The sequence below is a fragment of the Cervus canadensis genome, chromosome 32 (genome assembly GCF_019320065.1).
Source record: "Cervus canadensis isolate Bull #8, Minnesota chromosome 32, ASM1932006v1, whole genome shotgun sequence".
Lineage (NCBI taxonomy): Eukaryota > Metazoa > Chordata > Mammalia > Artiodactyla > Cervidae > Cervus > Cervus canadensis.
The window spans coordinates 3,570,905-3,586,165 of record NC_057417.1 but is presented as its reverse complement, the minus strand read 5'-3'; the positions used below and the strand labels follow the sequence as shown (position 1 = coordinate 3,586,165).

Sequence of the window (15,261 nt, the reverse complement as noted above, 5' to 3'; positions counted from 1 at the left end):
GCTGAAAAAAATGAAACAGGCGGCAGACGAAAGTCCAGCGTGCAGATGGGGAAGGCCTTGCATCAGCGGAGTTAGCAGGCGAGCCAGTGTCTGCCCCGTGCCCCTGTCTCATGGGAGAGCTGAGGGCGAGAGCAGAGCCCTGACCTTCTCTGCGGCTGCTGTCTCTGTGCAGATGCCCCCCTCGGGAGCCTGGAGAACGGGACGGGACCCGAGGACCACATCCTCCCAGAGCCGGGACCCCGGTACAGGTGAGCGTGCAGCCCCCACCCCCGGCTGCCTCTGGGGCCGGACTGTCCTCCTCGCAGCTCTGCCTTTCCTTCTTTTCGAAAGTCCCTCTGCTGGGCTTGAAGGGCAGCGCCTCACTTCACAGGAATTCAGTTCAACTTTGGTCTGACATCCTAGGGCATCAAGTGGCCATGGGTCTCAGGCCCAAGACCCGGTGTCGGTCATATTTCATTTGCATACCACCTTTACTTTTCCTTCTTTGGGGGCCATGGCTAGGTACTTCCACTGTCATAATTTTCTTGATTTAATATTTGATGATAAAATATTGGACAGTTTTAGTATTACACTTTACAGTTTTAGTATTATGTAATATTTAAATCTGGGGAAGGAAATGGCACCCTTTTCCAGTATTCCTGCCTGGAAAATCCCATAGACAGAGGAGCCTGGCGGGCTACAGTCCATGGGATTGCAGAGAATCAGACGTGACTGAGCACACACACGTAATATTGGAACCACTTTGGTATCAGGTATTTGTGAAGTGCCTAGGGTTTCCCAGGTGGCTCAGTGATAAAGAATCTGCCTGCAGTGCAGGAGACGAGGGTTCGATCCCTGGGTCAGGAAGATCCCCTGGAGAAGGAAATGGCGACCCGCTCTAGTATTCTTGCCTGAAGAATCGCTTGGACAGAGGAGCCTGGCAGGCTATGGTTCATAAAATCACACAGATATGACTGAAGTGACTTAGCACACATGTGCCACGTCAGTTTTTTGTTTTTCCAAATCTAAGTATCTCAAAGGAAAGCTGAGCTGTTCAGAGTCACTGGACGTTAGGTGGCAGAGCTGAGATGGACAGTGAGGACCCCCTGAAGGCACTGTGATCCTCAACTGCCCTTACATCTCTCTCCTTCCTCCTCTCTCTGGCTTTAATTTGGTGCCTCTCAGATACAATGTCTGCATTTTCAACCTTGGCTCCAGGGTGTGGGCATAGTTTACCTCTGCCCATGCCTCGTGTTCCAGTCTCGCCCTGCTTTTGGAGAGGCGCTGCCTCTAGGAGGCTTGTACACGTTAGTGCGGTGCCAGGAAGGGTTGGTGTCACCCGAAGGAAGCCTCGGTCCTTCCAGTGAATATTCACGATTGATTTCCCTTAGGATTGACTGGTTTGATCCCCTTGCAGTCCAAGGGTCTCTCAAGAGTCTTCCCCAACACCGCAGTTCAAAAGCATCAGTTCTTTGGCCCTCAGCCTTCTTTATGGTCCAGCTCTTACATCTGTACATGACTACTGGAAAAACCATAGCTTTGACTATATGGGCCACTGGGTATTCTCCTGGGGGCTCTTTTCCTGAAAGATGTGAAGTATTATTTTTCCATGTTGCAAATTCTTTGTAACTACACAAGCAGCTCTCATTATTTGTGGTGGCCGTGTTCTCTCAAGACGGAGCCATTGCCCCCAGGTCCCTAGGAGTGTGTCTGGCCACAGCATTTTGGTCACTGGATCAGTAAGTGCCTTTGGTTCCTGTCTGCTCTTGTTTAAAGACATCCCATCTAACACCCGTTGTTGCTTCAGTGACGGAGGAACTCATGACCAGCGGCATTTTCATCGTGTGTGTGTGCGCTGAGTTGTTTCAGTCGTGTCCGACTCTTCTGTGAACCCATGGACTGTAGCCCACCAGGCCCCTCTGTCCATGGGATTCTCTGGGCAAGAATACTGGAGTGGGTTGCCGTGCCCTCCTCCAGGGGATCTTCCCACACCAGGGATCCAACCCGCATCTCTTGTATCTCCCGCACTGGCAGGCGGGTTCTTTGCCACTGCACCATCAGGCTGAATAGAGGCCGCCTCACGCAGGTTTCCCCCACGAGGCTCCGCGCAGTCCTGTGTTTAGGAAGAGCAGACAGCACTTCGGGCTTCCTAGGAGGCGCCAGAGCCTGTAAAAAGCCAGAGGCGTAAAGAGCCCGTCTGCAGTGCAGGGGATGTGAGAGACTTTTTGGTTCGATCCCTGGGTGGGGAAGATCCCCTGGAGGAGGAGGTGGCAGCCCACTCCAGTATTCTTGCCTGGAGAATCCCATGGACAGAGAGGCCTAGTGGGCTACAGTCCACGGGGTCGCAAAGAGCTGGACACGACTGAAGGGGCTGAGCCCACACTCACACATGTATGTGTTCACGGATGACCACGTCAGCCCCGAGAGTGCGGAGTTTGGGGGTTACAGGTAAACTTCAGGGAGTAGGCGAATTTGCAGATAGGGAATCTACACACACGGAGGATGGACTGTGATCTCAAAGGGCCGCCTTCCCTTCCTTGGAGTCGGGAAACCTGGACAAGCACAGTGCCTGCTGCGTTTGTTTTAAATGTCGAGGTGCTGTGTTTTAAGTGGCTGACTCTTCGCTTCCCTCTGCTTGTCTTTCCAGCGTGGAAGCCAGTCCTCCAGGCCAGGAAAGTCCTCTGAGCAGCCTGTTACCTTCTGCCTCGGTGCCAGAGTCCATGACAGTCAGTAAGTACTTTCTGGGCAGCGTCTGCCATCTCTGGGTCACCCTGGGGCCTGCACATCCTGGAGGCAGTGCCTTTGTGCTAGCTCCTGGGTGACTGCGGACTTTACGGAGTCTGGGATGAAGTCAGGTTTGTGGGTGCCTGGTTGTGGACTTGAAGTGTGGTGTGTGGTCCATAAGCTCCCTGAGCTGTGAAACCTGAAACCTGGGTTCATGCATTGTTTTGCTAAAGTAGGAGCCCCCAAACTTTTATGCCCCTAGGGACCAGTTTTGTGGAAGACAATTTTTCCATTTACCCAGGGGGCAGGGATGGTTTCTGGATGATTCAAGCGCTTTACCTTTATCATGCCACCATGATGTGATGATGTGACGATGTGACCAGAGGTGGAGCTCAGGCAGTAATGCGTGTGATGGGGAGCTGCTGTGAATACAAATACAGGTTTCATGGCTCACTGCTGCTCTCTTCTTCTGTGTGGCCGGTTCCTAGCAGGTCTTGGACTGGTACCAGCTCGGGGGTTGAGGACTCCTGCTCCAAAGGACATGCCTCAGAGGTGGAGCAGCAGGGAGGCCGAGGGAAACTTCTGTCATGCAAGGATTTTGGGGTTTGCCTCCTGCAAGGCCGTCAGCTACAGAGGAGATTTCTAGTTGGGTTTCCTTTGTATCCCTGGAGGAATCACTTTTGTACATAAGGTAGAGTGCGTTTCTCAAAGATGAGTAAAGGTTGCTAATGATCAGGTGCAACCTGTTGGCACCCTCACCACTCAGAAAAGGTATAGCAATTATGGTTAGGTTTCAGTTCCGTTCAGTCACTCAGTCATGTCTGACTCTTTGCGACCCCGTGGACTGCAGCACACCAGGCTTCCTTGTCCATCAGCAACTCCCGGAGCATGCTCAAACTCATGTCCATTGAGTCAGTGACGCCATCCTACCGTCTCATCCTCTGTCATCCCCTTCTCTGCCTGCCTTCAATCTTTCCCAGCATCAGGGTCTTTTCCAGTGAGTCAGTTCTTTGCATCAGGTGGCCAGAGTATTGGAGCTTCAGCATCAGTCCTTCCAGTGAATATTCAGGACTGATTTCCCTTAGGATGGACTGGTTGGATCTCCTTGCAGTCCAAGGGACTCTCAAGAGTCTTCTCCAACACCACAGCTCAAAAGCATCAATTCTTCGGCACTCAGCCTTCTTTACGGTCCAACTCTCACATCCATACATGACTACTGGGAGAAACCATCGCTTTGACTAGCCGGACCTTTGTTGGAAAGTAACGTCTCTGCTTTTTAATATGCTGTCTAGGTTGGTCACAGCTTTTCTTCTAGGGAGCAAGTATCTTTTAATTTCATGGCTGCAGTCACCATCTCCGGTGATTTTGGAGCCCAAGACAATAAAGTCTGTCACCGTTTCCATTGTTTCCCCATCTATTTGCCATGAAATGATGGGATTGGATGCCAAGATCTTTCTTTTTGGAATGTTGAGTTTTAAGCCAGGATTTTCACCCTCCTCTTTCACTTTCATCAAGAGGCTCTTGATGAAAGGTTAGGTTTGAGTGGCTTTATATGATAAAGAATAAACCGACCGTCTGTGGCTTAATATGATATAAGTCATCGTTCTGTCCAGAGGTAGGCAGGCTGGGCCAGTGTGTGGCTCCATGGTCACCAGAGAGTAGGGCTCCTTCTGTCTTGCCTCGTTGTCCAAAATGGCTGTTTTAGGTCCAGCCATCTCATTCTTATCCCGGGTATCAGGAATGAGGAGTGGGCAAAGGAGAAACTTCCTCCATTTCTTTAGGTAGGATTCAGGGATCTGAACTTGCAAAAGAAATTACAACTTTTTCCTCTAGCCTCTGACTGAAATTTAGTATTCAGTATTGCCTTCATTTTTTTATTATTTTAATTTATTAAAAAAAATTAATTGACTTTGCTTTTGGCTGTGTGGGGTCTTCTTGCTGCCTGGGGGCTTTCTGTCATTGTGATGCGCAGGCTTCTTGTTGCAGTGGCTTCTCTTGCTATGGAGCACAGGCTCTAGAGCGTGGGCTTAGGAGTTGTGGTACGTGGGCTCGGTTGCCCTGTGGCAGGCGGAATCTTCCTGGACCAGGGAGCGAACCGATGCACCCTGCGTTGGCAGGAGGATTCTTAACCACTGGACCACGGGGGAAATCGTCAATTAATTTGTTTTAATTGAAGTATTGTTTACAATATTATTAGTTCCAGGTGTACAACACAGTGATTCAAAGTTTTTATGGGTCATGTTGCATGTAAAGTTATTATGACATGTTGGCTATAGTCTCTGTGCTGTATGGTATGCCCTTGTAGTTTATTTCATCCATCGTCATTTGTACCTCTTACCTTTTCCTCCGTATTGTCCCTTCCCTTTTTCTCTCCCCACTGGTAACCACTAGTTTGTCCTTGGTATCCGTGAGTCTGTTTTTCATTTGTTATGTTCACTTGTTTGTTTTATTTTTAAGATTCCACATATAAGTGATATCATACAGTATTTGTCCTTCTCTGTACTGAGCGTGGTACCTTCCAGGTCCATCTGTGTTGCTGCAAATGGCAAAATTTTCATTATTTTTCATGGCTGAATAATATTCCTGTGTGTGTGTGTGTGTGTGTGTGTGTGTGTGTGTGTGTGTGTGTGTGTGTGTGTTCTTTGTCCACTCATCTGTCGATGGACGCTTAGGTTGTGTTTTCTTTAATGATGAAAGTAGCAGCGAATCATAGAAACCTTAGTAGTCTCAGCCACGTGAGTGACTGTCAGTGATAGAAGTCGCTGGCTCTTGTAACAGTGATATGAAAAAGATCTCACAGTGTCATTTCTGCTTGAAAATAGAGTTTTTAATGAGAAAATGTAAAATCCTGTGTACTATTCTGTCACTTGTCTTTCTTTACGTTTTGGTAATTCTGTTTCAGTATAATCAGTTTCCTTTGTAATCTTGAGTGTTTTAGGTTATGTATTTTAAAACATTTTTCTGAGAAGAGACCCATGGGCTTCATCATCAGGCTGTGCGATGGGTGTCTGGCCCAAAGATGAACCTTTCCCCTCCCCCAAGCTGTAAGGACCCTTCCTAGAAGGTGCATGCAGGTTCCTACTTGTATGGCTGACATTTGTCCCAAGGCCTCCCCTGGCTGCTCAGGAGGCAGTGTGTCCATCCCCCCGCCCCCCCAAAATAACCCCATGGCCAAGGAATGAAGAGGGCTTCCTTGGTAGCTTTGCTGCTGCTGCTAAGTCACTTCAGTCGTGTCCAACTCTGTGACCCCATAGATGGTAGCCCACCAGGCTCCGCCGTCCCTGGGATTCTCCAGGCAAGAATCCTGGAGTGGGTTGCCATTTCCTTTTCCAGCGCATGCATGCATGCTGAGTCGCTTCAGTCGTGTCCGACTCTGTGACCCCATAGATGGTAGCCCACCAGGCTCCTCTGTCCACAGGATTCTCTAGGCAAGAATACTGGAGTGGGTTGCCGATTGCTTCTCCACCCTGGTGCCTCAGGGGGTAAAGAATCTGCCTGCAATGCAGGAGACTCCGGTTTGATTTCCTGGGTTGGGAAGATCCCCTGGAGAAGGGAAGGGCTACACTCCAGTGTTCTTGCCTGGAGAATTCCATGGACTGTATAGTCCATGGGGTGGCAGAGAGTCAGACACTGCCTTCACTTTCACTAAGGAAGGAAGAGTGGAGTCTGGGGGGCATCCAGTGTTCTTTTTTTTAAAACAGAATTTGTTTATTTTGACTGCACTGGGTCTTAGGTGCGGCATGTCAGATCTAGTTCCTTGACCAGGGATTGAGCCTAGGCCCTGCTGCATTAGGAGTGTGGAGTCTTAACCACTGAATCACCAGGGAAGTCCTAAAAATGGAGTTTTATGTGATTACTGTACTGGGGAGAGCCATTCTTAGTTGACTTGAATAGCAGGTAGCTCTGAAAATAAACACGATGGAAAGGAGCCAGCGCTAGTGAGTCTGCCTGGACGTGGTTGCCTATCTAAGCTTGAGAACGGTGCCAACACTATCTCAGTGCTAAAGGCAGGTATTAATGTGTTTCCAGAAGTCACCAGGATGAGTGGAAGAGGGCAGAGGAATTTGCCTGTTTGAAGCTTCGTCTTTTTAACACCTGCAGTGCTGCTGTGGGTCACACCGTGACCTGGAGGGCTGAGACCTTACTCTGGCCCTCAGGTGCAGCTGCTCTGAATTCCACCAGTTTTTGTCTCATTTACATTTGTTTTGAGAAGAATGGTGACCCCGAGATTGAGGGCATGAAGGCCAGACTTCGTTGGCGCCTCGTCCTGGGCACCGTTAGCAAGGATACAGACATCTTGATGCTCCGCACCCCACCTGGCCCCATGGTACCCGGCACTGTGCTTTCACGTGGGTCTCCTGCACCCTGGGATGCGGTCCCGCCGTCTCAGACATGATGTGCTGTGCCAGCTACTCTTCAGGGTCAAGAGAGATCGTGGACTGCGGGTCTGCCTCGGGCATCTTCTGACTTTGAGGAAGATGCTGGCCCTGCCCGTGTGTTTCACTAAGGACATGCCTCTGAATGCACTTGACTATGCTGATGGCAGGCATCTAGACTGTTTTTTTATTTTTAGTTGTACGCTTTAAATAAAAAAAGGGCTTCTCTGGTGGCTCAGATGATAAAGAATCTGCCTGCAATGTAGGAGACCTGAGTTTGATCCCCTGGAGAAGGGAAAGGCACTTTCCCTTGGGCAGAGGAGCCGGGCGGGCTACAGTCCATGGGATCGCAAAGAGCTGAACAGCTGAGCAACTAACACTTTTAGAAAAATAATTTTAAATTTATTTTTATTTTTGGCTGTGCTCGGTCATTGTTGCTCTGCAGTGTATGGACTTGTGATGGCTTCTCGTGGAGCACGGGCTCTAGGGCTTCATGGGATCAGTAGTTGTGGCGCGCAGGCTTAGTTGCTCCACGGCCTATGGGATCTTCCCGGATCAGGGACAGAACCCGTGTCTCCTGAATTGGCAGGTGGATTCTTTACCACTGAGCGCCCCGGGAAGCCCAGTCTTACACTTGTCTAATTTACACTGTTTTAGTTATTTGGTATCTAGTTCATAGTTCTAGTTATTTGGTATCTCTGGCAAAGCCAGAGTTTACAGCCTGCATCTCTGGAGAAATGCTTCACTACATCCGCATTTTGACCCTCGACATTTGGTAGCCATGTGGTTGGTGGGGATAAGGGTGTGTGTGCTGGGCGGGGATTCTGTTTTCTGCGGTGGTGGCTGTAAATTTCAGGGAACCATCCCTCTTGTCTGTCCTGTGGGTGTTCCAGACGAGAGATCAGAACCCTTAGAAGTTTTGCCAGCGTGGGTGCTTTTGACTTGTACCCTCCCTATCTCACCCCTGCCTCCTGTGTTACTGCAAAAAAAAAAAAAAAAATGAGAGTGAGTCTGTCTGGGGATCCAGGGAGTATTCTTGTACTTTGCTAGGGTTGTTGTTAACAAAGTACCCCACACTGGCAGCGTAAACAGCAGAAGTGTGTTTCTCATAGTTCTGGAGGCTGGAAGTCCCCTAGGACCGAGGCGCCGGCAGTCTGGTTTCTGGCGAGGCCTCTCTCTTGGCTTGACGGCCTTCTGTCTGTGAGCGTGCATCCCTGGTGTGTCTTCTCATAAAAAAGCTTTAATTGCCTCTTTTAAGTTCCTACCTCCGAATGTAATCAAAATACATGAATTTGAGAGAGATGTAATTCCCAGGTGGCACAGCAGTAAAGAACCCGCCTGCCAATGCAGGAGACTTGGGTTCGATCCCTGGGTGGGGAAGATCCCCTGGAGGAGGACATGGCGACTCACTCCGGTATTCGTGCCTGGAGAATTCCTCCTGGACAGAGGAGCCTGGCGGGCCACAGTCCATGGGGTCGCAGAGTCGGACACAACTGAAGCGTCTGAGCATGCATGCACACACGTACGTATGTGAGGCACCTCGGATTCCTCTCCAGAGGAGACGCTTGACTCTCACGAACCGCAGAGGACCCTGGCAGAGGAACCCCAACTCTGTTCCCTGGACGTCGCCCTGACGTCCCACGCGGTGACCCCCGGCCCGCGTTGTAGCTGTGTTACCCTATCAGAGGGTCCTCCCCTGCCCACCCTGGTGCCCTAGTCTTGGACTTCCGGCCCCCAGAACGGTGAGCAGTACATTTCTGTTGTTTATCAGCCGTCCATTCTGCTGTGTCCTGTTATTGCCGCTCAAACGTGCTGAGACCCTGAGGGTCAGTGCGGCTGTGACGCTGGCCACGCTCACCCCTTGTGCATACCAGCTCCCCTTTGCATGGCGCTGCCTCGTGGCGTCCCACCCGCTTCCGCCCCGCTGACATCACCCTGTCCTGGGTGCATGTGCCAACTCATGGACGGTCCAGGAACTCACCCTGCAGTTTCCTCCCCTCCCCCTCCATCTTTCCCTGCTCAGATCTCAGGACCTCTGCCACTCTTCTCACTGTAGATGGCTCTCGGAATTTCACCTGAAAAGTTTAAAGTGAAAGTCGCTCAGTCGTGTCCGACTCATTTCTTTGTGACCCCATGGACTGTACAGTCCATGGAATTCTCTAGGCCAGAACGCTGGAATGGTTAGCCTTTCCCTTCTCCAGCGGATCTTCCCAACCCAGGAATCGAACCGAGGCCTCTTGCATTGCAGGTCGATTTCTTACCAACTGAGCTACCAGGGAAGCCAGAGGCGATCATTTTCACATCTTCCTGAGATAACAGATATTTAGTTTATTTAATTATTATTCAAATCCTTTTAACTCCCGTTTTGTTTTCTCCACCTTTATCTCAGAAATTTTTATCTCAGAAATTTGTCTCTCTTTTTTTGGATCAAAATATGACCTTATTTTGAAGGGGTAAATAGAAAAAGAGTTTGCCTGATATCCTGGAATGGATACAAAAGAAAATCATATATTTTTGAAGTGAACCTGGACGCAAGAAATCCGTGTGGTTCATCTCCAAGGCCTTTAAAAATACCCAGCAGGACTTCTCATTCTACCCTGGAATTGGCACAATATAGCTTTTCACGTTGTCATCATTTGCTTTTGAAGCTGACTTACCCTTACTCCAGACACCAAGTTTTATGATGAATAAAATTCCATTTTCTATTTTGCAGTTCCATTTAACTTTTGGCATTCTTTTAAACTGAATTTGTGGCAACAGTGTTTCAACAGAATTTTAGATTAAATAGCCCTCAGATCCTAGTCTGGGGTCCATGAAGGTCCAGATGGGGGCAGTGGGCAAGAGAGAAGCTGTGCAATAGCGCCGTCATGATGGAGGTTGACCCAGACCCCAGGGGTGTTTTTGAAATAGCAGGCATCTCTGCTTTGGCCGGGCGTGTGTTAGTCTGTGTGGTGACAAGCAGGGTTAGCTAATACTGAGGAGTCACAGGCAAACGTGGTTCATGGGGATGGCAGAGGAGGGGCTCTTGGTGGTCAGTAATAATTATGACAATGATTAATGCTCATTAAATGCCAGAAACACAATCCATCACTTACCAGTTTCCTCTCACCCTCCCGATGGGTTGGTTGAATGATGAAGAGTACTTACATGATCTGCCCTCTTGGCAAATTTTTGAAGAGTGCTTTTCTGGATGAAGAAAGAAGTGCACTTTCCTTTAGTCTCTTTCTTTCTTCTTCCTTCCCTTCCTTCCTCCCCTTCTTCTACTATTTGATAGATTTTTTTTCCCCCCGTACATTCAGAGCCTTTTTATGCCAGTTCTGACCGGTTGACAGACGCTGTGATGCTCCTGGCCTTCACTTGGCAGAGCAAGAGGCCAGAGTCTTGCCCTGGGGACTCACCAGCCCGGTGGGAGGACAGACACGTGGGGAGGTGCTGTTTCCAGGTGTGTTACTCTGGAAGGTCTCTCTCTCTGGAGACAGGCTGCAGGACTCGGGGCCGGGGCCGGGCTTGGCGGTGCCTGGGCAGAGGTGGGGGGGAGAGCTGAGCCGGAGGACCCCGGGTTTTACCCGCAGCGCAGCAGGACATCAGTGGGGGGCTCTGAAGCGGGAGCCATGTGACTCTCCCCGCTTGTTCTTGCAGAGCGCAGACTGTTGGGTTGCGTGCCTGCCTTTCCCCTTTCTGACGGCCCTTCCTTTCCTGAGTGGATCCTGAAGGTCCTCCGTCATACCTCGCAGTTGACTCTGCCATCCTCACTTTCTCAAGCGCTGACCGTCCCTAGTGGGCGCCCTGAGTGCGGGGCGCTGACACCCATAGTTCAGACAGACGTGCGAAGGGAGACGGTGGGAGAGGCTTGGGGTGGGAGGCCTGTCTGGAGCCTCCGTCCTGGGGTCGAGCCCCAGCTCCAGGAACTTCCCAGCTAGGTTTCTCTTTCATAACTATTTATTTATTTGGTTTCTCCGGGTCTTAGTTGTGACATACGAAGTCCCAGTTGGCGGCACGTTCCCCAACCAGGGATCAAACCTGGGCCACCCACCAGGGAGCATGGACTCTCAGCCTCTGGACCACCAGGGAAGTCCCTTAGTTTCTTTTCCTTTTTCCCCAGACTCTCTGGGCCCTGGTTCCTCACTGGCAAAATGAAGACACTGGCTTCTCAGGGTCGATTGGAGAGTTAAATGCACTAACATCTGAAGGCAGAAAACCCAGGAGTTTTGAACCAGGCGTTGTGTGGGGTCAGAGCTTTCTCCCGCGTGGAGGCACTTCCATAGGTGGTGGGCATTGCTCTTCTGGTTCTTCAGAGTCAGATCATTGCCCACGGAGGCCGAGAACCTGGCCTAGTATGGAGGACAGTGAGAGACTCAGCGAGACGTCCACTGTCCTCACTGTGCGCGGGTGTCAGGAGGTGGTGTCACCCCAGGCCCCGGGGAGGCCAGCTCTTCCCGAAATCTTTTCTGGGGATCCTCTTTGGGGATCAGCTCTGAGCCCATTCAGTAGCCCCAAGGGTCCACCCTCTAAATTGTGTTGTTGTGGTTTAGTCCCTAAGTCATGTCCAACTGTTTTGCGATCCCATGGACTGTAGCCCACCAACCAGGCTCCTCTGTCCATGGGATTTCCCAGGCAAGAATACTGGAGTGGGTTGTCATTTCCTCCTCCAAGGGATCTTCCCCACCCAGGGATGGAGCTGGCATCTCCTGCATTGGCAGGCGGGTTCTTTACCACTGAGACACCTGGGAAGCCCACGCTCTCAACCTTAGTCAGAGCTAAGCCTGTAGGATTCTTGACTCTGGTCTCATGTTTCCATGCTGGTTCTTTCCAGATGATGCCTGCCAGGCTTCAGATAGCAGATCCACCTGTAAGTTCGTATGTATTTCTGGGGGCAGTTACAGATCTTCTTTCATGGAGGGCCTGGAAAAGATTAATGATGTGGATATCTCCCCATTTACTTTCCAACTGTGAACCAGGCTGTATCTATAATATCACTCAGTTTTTGCCACATTCCTGCAAAGTGGGGGTGTTGGCTTCATTTTGTAGTTGGAGAAGTGGAGGCTGTGGTGAAGGTCCCAAGTTGCGAGGACTTGGGGCAGCCTGGGTTCCTCTCCCACCGCTGTTCCTGGACACTTGCAGCTTCTGGAATGCTCTGCCCTCAAGCAAAGCATTCAGGTCTGTGGCAATGACCCCGTGGGAGAGGCTTCCCTCCCCTGGCCGCCCATCCGAGGGCCTGCTACCCTCACCTGCTTCTTTTACCACCCACCTTTTTGTCTGCCAGCTCCTCCAGTCCCGGTGCCTGAAACCCTGCCTCCTGTGTACTTGCTGCTCAAAGACACTTTAGTTAGGACTTCCCTGGTGGTATAGTGATGGGAATCTGCCTGCCAATGCAGGGGACAGGGGTTCGATCCCTGGGCGGGAAGATCCTACATGCCACGGAGCAGCTAAGCCCGTGCGCCACGACTACTGAGCCTGCAGCTGCAACTGCTGAATCCTGTACGCCTAGAGCCTGTGCCCCATGGCAGGAGAGCCCACCGCAACGAGACCCCACAGCCAGAGAGCAGCCCCTGCTCGCCCCAACTAGAGAAAGCCCACACAGCAGTGAAGACCCAGCACAGCCGAAAACAAGCAAATAAATAATAAAAGACACTTTAGTTGAAGGCATGAAGGAAGGAAAGCACGAATGTGTATTCTCATTCTAACACATGAAAAGTTGCAAGGGCTTTGGTAGGAATGAAATGAAAGTGAGTTCCCCAAGCACAAGCATACATCTCTCCTCATCACCTTTGCAGCCCTCACCTGGGCCTCGGGAAAAACCTGGAACTATGAAGCTGCCTGTGGAGTGAAGGAGTGCGTGACTGTTTGCCCCTTTTCCCCGCTCCATCAGGGAGGAGGCAGCTGGGGCAGAGGGAGCACCAGGCTGGGAGTCGGGAGCACCTGGTTCTGATTCCGGGTCTGATAGCGGCAGGCCCTTGTGCCTCTCTGGGCCTCAGTTTCCCCAGCTCTAAAGTGGAGGAGCCCACCCTCAGGGACTCCTTGCACTTCTAAGCCATCTGTTCCGGGAAAAGGGCCATGATCTTCACATCCCCCTTTGCAGCTGTTCCAGCGTTGGGTTGTCAAAGTCCGGATGATTCCAGCGTCAGACCTGGTCTCCTGGGCTGTCCTGATGGCAAGACAGGAGTGTGCGTTTTCCCCTCGTTGACTGTTTCCTCTGCAAATGTGTTGACTGTTGCATTGACTTTGAGTGACCTTTTGGCTGCGGGAGCTGGTATCCATGATCACACTGGCTCTGATATTTGGCCTGCAACTTTCTCGACTCTGGGCCAGGTGTTGGTCGATGTGGGAAGTGTGACTGGGCCCAGGCTCCTGGAGACTGCTCTGAAACGACGCTGTCTTCCGGAATGTGTAAAGCAGCATCAGCATTCTTGATGAGAGGCAAAGGTCACCTTCAGGTTTTCATTCTGAGAGGCCAGCAGCCTTTCCATGGTCACTGCCAAATTTCCATCATCAGTCCTGCTAGTTCATACGTGTACATCCGTTGTCTCTGTGCATCCCTTATTTTTCTGGTAACCTGGTGTGGGTGGTGGTGGATGGACTGCTGTAAAGGCAGCCTTTCGGGGTGGAAGGAATGCTGGAGTCAGGCAGACCACAGTGCTGCTATTTGAGAGCTGTGTGACCTTGGGCAAATGCCTTGCCTTCTCTGCACTCGGCTTCCCAGTCCATGAAGTGGAAGTCATGTTCCCTGCTTGGAGGATTCTTCTCAGGTCTAGCCCAGAGCCTCGGCTATATTGTCTAGGAGCTTCTTGGAGGTCCATAGATTGTTTACGAGACCTCAGAAGCCTCTTGCAGTTGTGTGCAAAATGATGTTTGTGTATTTGTGCTCCTTTGTGGATTTTCCTGGAGAGAAGGTCCTTTGCTTTTATCACTCTCCTTCAAAGGATTGCAGACCTCAGAAAGAAGTAAGAGCGCTTTGTGATAATTGCACCTGGCGTCTGCCACAACCCTCATAATCTCGGTATCATTATTCTGCTTCCTGAAGATCCTTCCAGCCAGACCGACTGTATTCTTACCCACCTCCTTCCTCAGATTAGCAGCGGGGAGTTATTTAACCTGTCCGGGCCTCTGTGTTCTCCTCTGTATAAAATGATTCTCTGCTAATCGCACGCGCCTGACAGGGTCGTGAGGATTCTATGAATGAATCTGTGAAAAATGCTCAAGATGGTTTATGTAAATTATACCTTGATAGGAAAAACGAAACATAACGTGACTAGGAAGACTGCCTGGCATGTTAAATGCGCACTGTGTCTGGCAGGCGCTGTTTTGTTGTTAACACCCTGAAGGGGTCCCTTGCAGGCTAGTCACCCTGAGGATAGTGTCTGGGCCTTCTTGTTGACCTGCGGGTGAGCAGACCTGATTTTCGGTTTTCCCGGCGCCGTCCTTCCTGCAGAGGCCCCTCGGGCTGTCTTCCCGTGGTGTCTACTCCTCAGTCTCCCCTCTCCTCTAGAGGAGGTGAACCCGTGTACTCTTTCTGTGAGGCCAGTGGCCTCAAGAATGGAAATGTGGGGCTTCCCTGGTGGTCCAGTGGTTAAGAATCCGCCTGGCAACGCAGGGGACGCGGGTTTGATCCCTGGTCCAGGAAGATCCCACGTGTCAGGGCGACGAAGCCCCACACTGCTGAAGCCCGTGCACCTTGAGCCTGTGCTCCGCAACAAGGGAGCCACCTCAAGGAGAAGCCGTGCCCACAACGGGGAGTAGCCCCTGCTCACTGCAGCTGGAGAAAGCTGGGGTGTAGCGGCAAAGACCCAGCACAGCCACAAAGAAATAAATCTTAAAAAAAGAGAGAAGGAGTGGGTGTGTGATGAGATCGGACAGTGGTTCTCAGCCGGGGGTGAGCTCAACCCCTGGGGTGCACTTGGCAATGACTGGGGACGATTTTGGTCATCATGGCTGGGATACGGATGCTGCTGGGATCTGGTGGGTGATCCCCAAGGATTGCTGCCAAATGCCCTGCGGCACATGGGCCAGGCCCCACGGTGACGTATCCAGCCCCAGAAGTCAGTGCCCGGGCTGAGAAACCCAGAACAGGCAGTGGGGCTGTTTTCCAGGAGCCATATTTTATTTTAGACCTTTTGTTGTTGTTGTTGTTTTTAAACCACCTGCCTCCTGCGTGATTCAGGGAGTGAAACAGGCTAAAAATGAA

General features: G+C 51.0%; 1 protein-coding gene across 6 annotated transcripts in view; it reads left to right on the top strand.

Moving 5' to 3' along the window:
• The window catches only part of SNX29 (sorting nexin 29), a 579,583-nt gene that overhangs the window by 89,701 nt on the left and 474,621 nt on the right, over positions 1–15,261 (top strand). For all 6 annotated transcript variants that reach the window (XR_006267027.1, XM_043455630.1, XM_043455631.1 and 3 more), the window contains 2 exons: positions 173–248; positions 2,627–2,709. Coding sequence is in view for 5 of the 6 variants with exons in the window: in XM_043455630.1 (XP_043311565.1) it covers positions 173–248; positions 2,627–2,709 (159 nt within the window). In the remaining variant the exon portion in view is untranslated. The remainder of the gene's footprint in view (positions 1–172; positions 249–2,626; positions 2,710–15,261) is intronic.